The sequence below is a fragment of the Dipteris shenzhenensis genome, chromosome 12 (genome assembly GCF_047967505.1).
Source record: "Dipteris shenzhenensis isolate YYH24624 ecotype China chromosome 12, Dip_SZ_1.0, whole genome shotgun sequence".
Classification (NCBI taxonomy): Eukaryota; Viridiplantae; Streptophyta; class Polypodiopsida; order Gleicheniales; family Dipteridaceae; genus Dipteris; species Dipteris shenzhenensis.
Window position 1 is genome coordinate 51,812,567 of NC_141607.1, and position 11,746 is coordinate 51,824,312.

General features: G+C 43.0%; 1 protein-coding gene across 1 annotated transcript; it reads left to right on the top strand.

Annotated features, from left to right (window-relative positions):
- The first annotated feature begins 302 nt into the window (after window positions 1–302).
- On the top strand, window positions 303–1,918 carry LOC147896369 (uncharacterized). The gene is made up of 2 exons (XM_087383137.1): window positions 303–1,441; window positions 1,563–1,918. Exons 1-2 carry the CDS (start codon window positions 577–579, stop codon window positions 1,640–1,642), a joined length of 945 nt encoding a protein of 314 aa, XP_087239263.1. The 5' UTR covers window positions 303–576; the 3' UTR covers window positions 1,643–1,918.
- The last annotated feature ends 9,828 nt before the right edge of the window (window positions 1,919–11,746 follow it).

The following is an 11,746-nucleotide window of genomic DNA, read 5'->3' on the forward strand; positions in this document are numbered from 1 at the left end:
AATGCAAGGAAAGGGGCGGGGGAAGAAACTTGAAAGTCATGCGCTCGAAAATAATGCAGCCAACAAATTGAAAAAAAAAAAAAGCGGCCACGTGGGAAGCGCCAGGTCGGTGTGAGGACGTGGCAGAGGGCGTGGCGGAGAAAGCCACGAATGAAGAGGCGACACGGAAGGAAACGAGCGTGGAAAGAGTGAAAAAGCGTAGCAAAGGCGGATAAGGCAGGTAAGTGTGGGAGAGCGGACGTAGGGAGGACAGTCGGAGGGTCGTCTCTCTGGAAGCTCTCTAAATTGGGCTCAAAGGTTGCAATTCCGACACTCTTGCTCTTCTGCGTTGCCTCCTGGCACTGCGGGGGAGGAGGCCCAAGCCTCTCTCTCTCTCTCTCTCTCTCTCTCTCTCTCTCTCTCCCTCTCCTTGCTCGTCAAGAGCTTCCCTTCGCCATAGCTCTGCTCCTCTTTCTGCTCTGTATCGAGCACACTCTTTTCCTCCCTCTCTTTATCCTCCACACAATCCTGCTTTTTTGTGTGTCGCCAACCTTCCTCTTCTTCCCCTCTGCCTCCGCGCAGAGTCTCCCCCCTGGAATGAAAGAGCCCTCCTCCCCCTTCCCCTCACCTTCCCCTCCCCTCGAGCTTCCTTCTCACGACCATGCCTCTCACCTCCGCACCTCAGACCTCGTGCATGTCCTCCAAAACGACGATTTTGGACAGCTCCTGCGTGCCTCCGAGCCCCCCAAGCCTTTTGCCGGATTTGGGTCCTTCCGGCAGAAGCACGGAGATGTATCCGACAGGGCAACGCGGACCACCACCCGCCTGGGTTGCCGCAGTGGGTTGTCCACCGAAGCACCGGCCAAGCTTGGATCCGATGTGAGCCACAGAGGAGGGTTGTCGCAGCTGATGGCCGACTCGGATGCAAGGAAGAAGGCACCAGGGGGTCCAAAAGGGGATTTTCCTGCTTCTCCCATCGATATAAGCCAAGAGTCGTCGAGTCTTTCGGAGCGTAAGACGCACCGTAAATTGCAAAAGGGAAGATCGTTTTCCACAGACCTAGATCGCGATGCAGCTTGGGAACGCAAGAGAGACTTGTATCTTGTAGAGGATGAGGTCATCGACGCTACTGAATCAAGTACGTGCGATTTTACAGACAAGGAGTTGTCTGGACCTGAGAAGCCACTCACTAGAACCAGGACCAGGAGTCTAACAGACGAGGACTTGGAAGAGCTGAGAGGCTCCATTGACCTGGGCTTCGGGTTTCTGTGCGAAGAAAGCAGCGACTTGAAAAGCACGCTTCCTGCCTTGGAACTGTACTACGCTATCAACCGTCAGTACGTGGACGCCAAAAGCCGCTCTTCGCCTGTGTCTACTCTGGATGGAATCGTGCTGGATCGAACTTACAGTGCGCCTAGTCCTGGTAGTCCTTTAAATGAGACTTGGCGAGTTTCGAGCCCTGGTGGGTATATGGCGCGTCTCTTTGATTTTGTGAACATCCACTGCCAATGCATGCCTATTAAGCTGTCAGGACTTGTACGCCCTACTGATTAATGTATCGTTTAATGTCTATATGGACGCAGGTGATCACCCCAGTCAGGTGAAGACAAGGTTGCGGCATTGGGCTCAGGCTGTCGCGTGTTCGATCAAGCAGGGATTCTAGCGCGTTGCGATACTCTAGAGTTTCGAGTTTCGCTTCTGAAGCGGTGATTCTTGAAAGATGGATAACAAAATAGCAGTTTTGTGGCATGCAGTAGCTAGGTTGTAGTCGTTTTCTAATTTTAGCTGCATGTAGATTGTTAGTGCTAGACAGGCCACCATGCTGCACTGACGGAAATGTCTGACTTCACTTTCATATGTAAGACAGTTGATATGACTGACATGGCGGATATTTATGCCTTGACTTAATAGTATTGGCAAGTATGACTTTCTTTTTTGTTGCCCTTTTTGCATGAGCTATGTTATATATGTACTTATGGAACAATGCTCGAAGATATGTGGAATGATTTAAGTGCAGAGACCGTTCTTTCATCCTTAAAAGTCAGTATCAATTGCAAGGCTAGTGAACTTGATTAAAAATGAAAAACTAGATTGTAAAACTGAAACATGGCGTTGTAGGCAGTATACCTGACACAGAACTGCAGTGACATAGTCGGAAACTGTTTCTGGGGGAGAACACATTGGTCCACAGCAATGGATTATACGTCATTTCAGTCTCTGGACTCTGAATGTATTCTCTGCAAAAGCGTGCCTGTAAGCATTGTCTTGCTGTTCAGTCCCTCTTTTTTAGGAAGACGGAAAGTTGTGATGGTTGAATTCTGTACAAGTTAAAAGGTCAGCTGCTGCATACTTGTCAGGTTTCGAATTTGCCAGCTATTGGTGATTTGGGAGTTGAAGGATTGCTTCTTTTTAGCTTTGTGCAGGACCGAAGAGAGAAAATAAGTTTTCAATTAGAATGAGCGTATACGTAGCTTATTTTGGTCAATATCATGACCTGCTGCAAATTGAAATTCAGCGTTATGGTGACTTGGAAGCATTGAAATGATTATTTCAGGTTTTGGTTTGTTGTAGGAGGCTGAATGCCTGAGTTCTGCTTCTGGAACACAAATTAAAGCTCCTGTCTTGATGTGGTTGTCCATCTGTGAAGGCCTGAGTGTGTAAATGTTTTTACATGGAGTACTGATGAATCTCAGAATATGTAGTCTGCAGTATGCTTGGCTTGTGGTTTGACACTTTGTGGGTGAACTCTTGTGAAGGTTCCACAGTCTTAATGTTCAATTGGGGTGCTTGCTTGAATTTTTCGTAGCAAGCATTCTGAAGTATAGAAATTGTTTCTGGTTTTGATGAAACAATATTGTAAGTACTGCAGCCCTCTGTAATGGATCAGAGTCTTTAGTTTCCAATAGATGATTCTGCATGATAATTTTGTAGACATGATTTCTTGATGAATCAGACACTGCTGGCTTAGAAAACATGCTTAAAACTGCACTATGTTGTGTTTGTAGAGGATGAGTTTGGGAATGTTCCTGGATTCATCTAGGTATATGCTTGAAACCGCTCTCCTTCTGACTTCTGCCCAGTTTTAGGTTGTGATAGTAGAAATATGCTTTAGCAGCTTACGAGCTGAAGGCCTCAGGATTGCTCGTCCAGGCAGCTTGTTCTCTCCTAAACACAGCCCATTTGTGGCATGAACAGCCCACTTTATTTTGTAGGACAACTCAACCTCAACGAATAACTGTGTCCAACATTTGCTCAATGCTAATCTGCTACAGAGAGCATTTCTGCATATCAGGGAACTTAAAAAATTTCAATATAGTACTTCACAATAGCAGCATCTGAGGCCATGGTGACAACACCAACCTGCTCGTTCCTCTTTTGCTACATCGATTTGTTGCCTCTTTGCTGAATGATTGGCTGGAAGTGAAATGTATATTGATTTGCTGCTCTCCTTAACAAGAAAGAGCCCTTGCAAAACCTCAGTTTGACTGTTGCTACAGATCTCAATGCGTTTGTTCCCTAGTTTTGTGCAGCAGCAGCAGCTTATTTCTCAGTAAGTATTGCGCTTTTTAACTAGTAGTGCCTTCAACTCTGCTGGAAATGGACTTGGTCAATGGAAGACGTAGTTTTTATGTAAGCAACAAGGGTGTTGGCCTCTTTGTCAGCTGCCATTCCAAGGCAGTTTTGAGAACTGTGCACTATATTAACATGTTTTAGATTCCTAAATTCTCCAGTGAACCAGTGCCCAGACCTCCCTCTCCCCTTGGACTAACCCACGGCAGAGTTGGCCCCTTTGTCGGCTGCCATTTGAAGGCAGCAACTCGTTTTGAGAACTTAGGGCCACGTGTTGGCTTGCATCTTCTTGCGTTGCTATCAAAGGTCTTTTTTGCCCCATTGTATTGCATCTATCCCATTCACCACTTCCATGTAAGTCTATCCATGTAGCTAGTCTGCTTGCTTCACCTGCTTCAACTGTAGTCCTTTTAGTCAAGTGACCAAGTCTGTGCTTGCTGCTTGGTTTGTGTGTAGGTTAAGAGAGTCAACCGTGCTCATCTTGGGGGTTCACGACTATTGTGTCATCAACATTGCTTCTTGCAACACACTCAGTTTTGTTGTCTAGTACATGGCTATGCGCATCAGCTACATGCTGTTTGCTACGTTGTAGTCTGTGGCTATCTGCTACTAGTGCACTGCCTTTTGCTCACTAGTGCACGTCTTTAGTTCAATCTCTGTCTTTGCATCAGTCTGTCCCTATTTTCATGCGTCTACTATTTGTAGCTGTCTCATCAGTATTTGTGGCTATTGTGATGTTGATTTGCCTCTCGCTATTGCTAGCACATGGGCATGTGCATGCTTTGTCTTTGGTGGGTGTCCTATAGTGGGGATTTGTGTGCTTTGTCATCATTCATAGATGCCCGTGCACCACCACCCAAGTTTCATCTTGGTGGCCACATATTGTTAGAGCCTTGAAGTGCCTAGATATTTGCCCTCTTGCCATTTGGAGGACGCATCATCAACTCATTCCTGCTCATGGACAACCAAAGCTCTAGCTTTGTTATCATATTAAGCAATCTCAAATGGCCACAATCAAATGATGCCATGCTTTAGGCCACATATGAGGTTCCCACACCTCATTGCCTAGCCACTCCTTGAATCCAAAACGTGCATGTGGATATGAGTCCTCTCCATTAGGCATTATATGCCTTTTACATTGGGTTACCCACTTGTATGTGGAATTAAGTCCTTGTAGCTATCTATAGCTATTGCTACATACCCTCCGATGTAAGGGTTCCGTTATCATCTCTCCTCTTTTTAGGTTCTAACAATAGTTTCAAATAAATATAAACAATTGAATTAAAGAAGTCAAGCAACAAAGGTGTGTTTTCTTCTTCACCCAAGTGTATCATTGCTCTTCATAAGACATAAAACAATACTTATACTCACAAGTCAAGCAACAGAGGTGTGTTTTCTTCTTCGTCGAAGTGTATCATTGCTCTTCACAAAGATAGAATCTGAGGAACGATGCGAGGGGGGAGGAGTTGTGTACTCCTAGATAGAATTTGAGGAAGGATGCAAGGGGGGAGGAGTTGTGTACTCCTAGATAGAATTTGAGGAAGGATGCAAGGGGGGAGGAGTTGTGCTCCTAGATAGGTGGGAGAGATGGATCTAGTGCAATCATAGGACACACAATACTAACCTAGAAGAGGCTACCTATGATGGACCATTTCCACAAGAGCCATAGAATCTTGACGATGTCTCATAGCCAATTTCTATCAAGTAGGGCACTTCTTGCCCTTTCTAGAAACGTGTTTGCGTGGGCCATTGAGATCATTCCCATGCATTGAGATCATTCGGTTTCTTGATTATCTTAAGGACCTCTAGTGGTTTTGGCAGAGCGTTGGTCTGTAGAGACATAGTAAATCATTGGTTTTCACTAGTAGATCTCTGGAAAAAGAACCTAAAGCATTCAAGGTTGCCTCAACATTAGCTAGAGGCAACTTTGAGTAGATCAATAAAGCTCTCAAGATTACCAATAGCTCCAAGTTAGTTCTTGGGTCCATAATTATCCTCAAAGAGTTTTTAAATGAGGGCAAGGGCAAAGGATGCAAAAGGGGGGGCAATTGGTTTGCAAGATCGGAGGAAAGGGGAGGGCAAGTGGACAAGAGCAAGGGGGTGAGTGGGCTAAGTGATCAAGAAATTGAAAGGCAAGAGGGAAGTTGAGATATAGACTAAAAACAAGTGGACAAGAGCAAGGGGGTGAGTGAGCTAAGTGATAAAGAAAATGAAAGGCAAGAGGGAAGTTGAGATATAGACTAGAAACTAAAGGCTAATCTCACATGTATGAGGATTGAGGCAAGGACTTGTTGCATGAAGCATTCAAGGTTGCCTCAATGTTAGCTAGAGGCAACCTTGTGTAGATCAATGAAGCTCTCAAGGTTACAAATAACTCCAAATTAGGACTTGGATCCATGATTATCCTCAAAGAGAGCAAAGGCAAAGGATGCAAAAGGGAGAGCAAGTGATTTTGCAAGACCGGAGTAAAAGGGAGGGTAAGAGAGGGTAATAGGGCAAGTGATCAAGAGAGCTGTTGCATGAAGCTATGCACATATTGCATTGCTTCCAAGCCTTGGGCTTGAAATAGAATTGATTTGCATCACTAGGGCTGTCATTTTGCAATGTGATTTATGTGATGCATGTAGCAATTCTCCTCTGATCTTGATTCCTTGTTTTCAAAATTCAAAATTTCCTTGTTTAACAATGCTATTTGATTCTTTTAAAATTTCCATGTTCAAGTCTAAATCTCCTTAGTTAGGTTAATACACATCCAAAGGCATGATTTGGACAAAGAAAAGAAATGCCTGATGATCTATAGAAAAGCTAGAGTGCTTTGCCACCAATAATAATGCCTATATTTATTAACTGCATAAACTAGGGCATAGGCTTTCTTATTACTTGGTGGTGTAATTCTTCTCAATGTCATTTATCTATTTTTTGGCAAAGCATACCAAATACTGAAGTTTGAATTTCCTTAGCTAGATTAATACACATCCAATGGCATGATTTGATGCATCAATATGCACATAGAGATCAATTTCTTGGTTATGTCTAAGGATGGAGTTTGATGAGGGTTTCTTTTAGCTTTTAAAATGTATTCTTACATTCTCACTCATTCTTAGAAAATGAAAAAGTGATATATGGGTTTTGCTAAGGTGGAAAATTTTTGAATGAATCTTTAGTAGTAGATCAGATGTCCTTCAAGGGTGCTAGTCTATAGATCACCTCAATTCTTGATTCACCAATAGATGCCACATAAGGAGACACAATGTGTCCAAAGTCCATGCCATAGGAGTTACCAATAAAATGGCAATTTAGGTGGTTGAGTAAGATCCAATACAACCTGCATTGATAAAAGATTTCTCTTAGGCACTTAAGGTGACTTCCTTGGGGGGGTTTTCTAAGAGGAATGCACACAAAGGTCGTAAATCAAGACCTCTATAAAATTTCTTAGTTGCTTTCTAAATGATGCATGTTAGCCTCTCAAAGTAGCAAGGGCATTAATGAATCCAAAGAGCATCACTTTGTAGGCAACAATCCAATTGTGAACGCATTCTTATTCTTGTCATTAGGATTGACCACTTTATATGGTAGCGACCCAATTGTCAATGCAGTCTTGTGCTTGTCATTAGGATTGATCAACACATGATCATACTCAAAGAATCCATCTAGAAAGTTGTATACTTCCTTTTTCACTACTCATTCCAACATGTGCTCTATGATGGGGAAATATGGCTACATTAACTTTGTTTAGATTGACTCAATCTCCTTTCCATTATTGTTTAGACCAATTAGTGTGCTTGATTCATAGATAAAGCTTGCTTCAAATAACATTTGTAGTTCTTGGTTCAAAAGGTTAGCATACATTGGGTTCCTGGGGTAAGTTGTTACCTTGACATCCTTGCATCCTGCTCCTTCATGGGTATTGTTGATACCACTTTGGGTGGCACTCCTTTCGTGTTCCCTTGTAAGACCAAGGCAAGCAATCTTGATACTCCATCACAAGTTCTCTTAGGGTATCAAATTTTCATAAGGAAGGTCTTCTACCACATAGATAGGCTTAGGTGATTCTCTTGATAATGCTAGATCTATCATTTTCATTTTTGTGGGCCATTATAGGCTCCATGCTCACCCTCATGCGGCCTCCTCTTAGCTTACAACATCTTATTTTGTGCTTGGTGAAGTAGTCTAGGGCATCATGGATTGGAGGAACATCAACTTCATTATCGTGAGAATTCTTTTGGGCAATATCAATATTATCTTTCGCCTTCTTTAGTGTAGGCTTGAAGGGTTTTCGAAACGAAGATAATCCTTTTAATATGAGAAATATCAAAGCGATCCTATCTTTGCTTTAGCTTTGACACCATTAAATCTCACCCTCTTGAAGAACTCACATCTACAATTAGATATCAATGTCATCACCAAAAGTCATAACAAAGATTCTTGCCTCATATGGGTCCTCTAGATACTCATCTTCATCATAGACTTGAATCATAATCAAAGATAGATCTTTGTGGATTAAAGACATTGGTATGAGTTCTATTTTAGGTTTTGAGCGAAGATTCAGAGAGGGAAGGTGATATGTGTGGAATGGCATTTTTTCTTGTGAGTGCCGCACAGGTGATTAAGGAGTCCCATTTGTCCCATCCAATTGAGGGACATTTTCTTTGGAAGGGCCCTTCTCCATAGCAATAAAGGGAGAGGTCCAATCTCAAATTCAAGCCTAATCTTGGATATCTTATCTAGAGATTTAAGATTCCCTAACCCCCAAATCCTTAGCTTGAAGATCCCCTTCTCCTAAAAAGTGGCAACATTAGCTATGCTGGCACACAACCATTAGGGCTACTAAGCTCTTACTTTTTGATGTTCCAAGCTTTATTTTCTTATCAAGCACACAAAGTAATGGATGAATGGAGAGCAAATATCTCTTCTTCATAGATGCTTTGCGAGAAGTAGTGAATCACTCTTTGAAGGTCTTATAGATTGTCGGTCTTCCCTTTGATGGGTGTTGGTATGGCCATGTCATAGCTTACATATCAGACTCATTCATCTACTTCAATTGGGCTACCTGTCATCATTCATAAATGCATTTAGTTGATAGTGGCCACAAAATGCATCTAGTTCATGCTCTCATCATCATATGAAATTCCTTACTCCAAAGTGCTTCTACGTTGGTCAAAGGTTCTAGCTGTGGTATTTAACTCTCCACCCCAAGTTCTAGCCATGACCTATTTTGTCCTCCATGATAGCACTAATAGATCATAGGTGAGTCCGAGAGGTTTTACATCTACTGTACCTTGGCTTAGTCTAGCTGTACCTTGGTTTTACATCTACTGTACCTTGGCTTAGTCTAGCTGCGTGATGTTGACATTAGTCTTCACCAAAGGTTGGCTTCCCCAAACTACATCTAGTCCCACACCTCCATTGACAAAGTAGCAATTAAAGGTTTTAATATTTTAAATTCCAAAGGTGGTGGCATTGTCAGCATCCCCTTCCCAATGGGTAGTGAATTTGATGCGACGTACGGAGAGGTCCTTAAGAGCAGCTAAGGTAATCGGAGGAGTCTCCTTCCACGATAGCTTGAGATGAACCCACATGCAACAAGGACTCCAACCAAACACCAATTTGTGTGCTCGAAATGGCAACTAGTCTTGTAGTGTCTATATGTCCAAGGATGTTATGCCTTCTACTTCTTGACTTAGTCGGTCATGGCCTCACTGGTGTGGAGACTTAGTCTATAGTGTCTATATGTCCAAGGATGTTATGCCTTCTACTTCTTGACTCAATCAGCCATGGTCACCCGTGTCGAGATTTAGTCACCTTCTTTTGGAGATCTTGCTTGTAGATCATGGTAGTTTTCAGCGTTTGATGTCCGCTTACTTATGACTCATGTCAAGATTTTGTTAGATATCAATGCTCCACTCTCGTGTAACTACGCGGGAACCAGCTAACTCTACTTGTAAGCCCCCCATATGAGGAGAAGGCATTTGAGTAGCTCGGTTATCCGGTAGGTCCTGGTTTGTGGACACCAGATGGGGGCCATGTGTGGCCTGATGGCTAGACGGAGTTGGCACACTGCCAACTAGGCTACATGCAAGTGCAGGATGGCATCCCATGACTGACCGCACTGAGGGTAGATGGAGCATTTCCTGGGGCAGCCCACTCTCGGATTGCGGGGCCCGCGTTTGGAGCCCTAGATGATCTCGGATGGCTTTGGGCTGATGGGCCAATCGGAGTCCATAGGTCAGTTGCTCTATTTTACGCCATGGTTCTATTGTGTGGTCGGTGGCCTATTTCAGTTGCGACCCCCAATTGACCGTTTTGGGCGGACTAGGTCGGTCACCCAATTGAGCCTAACCAACTACGAATGGTGGCTATATAAGAGTAAGCCCGTGAAGCCCATTTCATCACTGGCTACAGCAACCCGGATTCCTTAGCATCCAGCCTCCGTCCTCTACTGTTTCCAGCACGCCACCGAAGCTTCTCTCACAGGAGTGCACGGCTGGGAGGCAGCGCCATCTATTGTATCAGTTCTACAGTAATCAAATTTTTGATTCTCCATACTATTTGTTTTCTCTCTTGCATACGAGATCCTGTTATCTGTTGAGCACAGACGTTGTATTGTTTTCTTACAGATTTAGCCCCCCCATTGTTGGAGATTTTGCCTATAGAATTTTAAGTCATTCTAAGGTTTTCAAGACTTCCATGATTGGTTCAAAATTTGGCAATAATTTTTGCAGAATCCTTTGCTTTCTCAACTCTGCATCCCACTTTTGCTCATTGTTTATCTAAAACCATGTAGTGTCAAATGTCTTCTTCTTTGTTTCGGGATCTGGATATTCATTTAAATTTGGCAAGGATGGCTATGAGGATGAGAATGAGGCTAAAAACATAATCAAAACCTTCATTGGGATTATCTTTTTTTACTCCTAGTTTGTCTCCTTTTTTGGGATCGAGTGGACATTGGCTTGCTTCCATCCAAAGAAGTGGATTCTTTTTGTCATGCTAGTTGTTGTCTAGTTGTGGATTCTTTTTGTCATGCCAGCTGTTGTCTAGTCACATGACATTCATATCCATAGTTTGGCTCATCCTTGATTCACTAGTTCATTTTTACCCAAGTATTAAAAATCTGTGACTAACGCATTGTAGAGCCTCTCAAAACTCTCCACGTGAGAAATTAGATAGCTATAGGTTTTCTCGTTATCATTGCCCAGTACACGAGTAGCACTCCTAGGTTTTGTAATGTACTTTTCCCAGCTGAAAGTAAAAAATCCAGGTTGTTTTTTATTCTCAAGGACAAAATTTACATGTTTTATTTGAAAATACTGGTATTTATATGATTTATGAGAAATTTTAAGATACAAAGCCGGTTAAGTTTTAGGATTGCTCTTAATTTTTCGGAAAAAAGTTACTATAGATTAAAAGTAAGTCGAAAAAAGGTTAATTACAAGACTATCTCAGACTTAAAGATTTCATACTCATGTTCACTATGAAATCTTTAAGATTATCAAAGAGGTATTACTTTAGTGGTCATATGACTAAAGCCTTGAGAAATATCCGTGTGACGAGGGATTTGATCAAAGTGATAAGGGAAAGCGGAGTTGGACTTGCCTTCTTTTAAAAAATAAATAAACAAGCGAGTACAAGTACTCGTGAGCACTGCCCTTAGAGGGACGAGTTGATTTGTGAAGAGAGAGAGAGAGAGAGAGGGAGAGAGAGAGAGAGAGAGAGAGAGAGAGGCGAGTTGATTTGGGAAGGGGGAGGAAAGAGGGAGGGAGAGAGAGAAAGAGAGAGAGAGAGAGAGAGATGTCACTCAGAATGGAAAGTATAAATGTGGCGTAAAATAACTCGAGGGACACTTTTTGGCCTGCCCGCATTGGCCTAATTGATGGCATTTTATTTATGGCCTATCATTTTCTCCCCCCCCCCCCCCCCCCCTCTCTCTCTCTCTCTCAGTCTCTGTCTCTGTCTCTCTCACCTTGAAGCTAAATTTCTAGTTATGGCCCCTTCATTTTCTCTCCCCCCCCCTCCCTCCCTCTCTCTCTCTCTCTCTCTCTCTCTCTCTCTCTCTCTCTCTCTCTTCTTCGGCCTCATGAACTTGTTAAGAAAAGTGTAAGGAGAGTACCGCCTGCACGGCAATTCTAATAAAACTTAGTCACACCCACTCACACACCCGTTTAATAAAACTTAGTCACGACGCACAAGTTTTGAGTCT

What these genes read in the sequence shown, in the direction of transcription:
- LOC147896369 (XM_087383137.1), top strand. Translation starts at nt 577, where the DNA reads ATGAAAGAGCCCTCCTCCCCCTTCCCCTCACCTTCCCCTCCCCTCGAG. An exon ending in TTGGCGAGTTTCGAGCCCTG is followed by an intron (nt 1,442 to 1,562) that starts GTGGGTATATGG and finishes ATATGGACGCAG; the next exon opens with GTGATCACCCCAGTCAGGTG.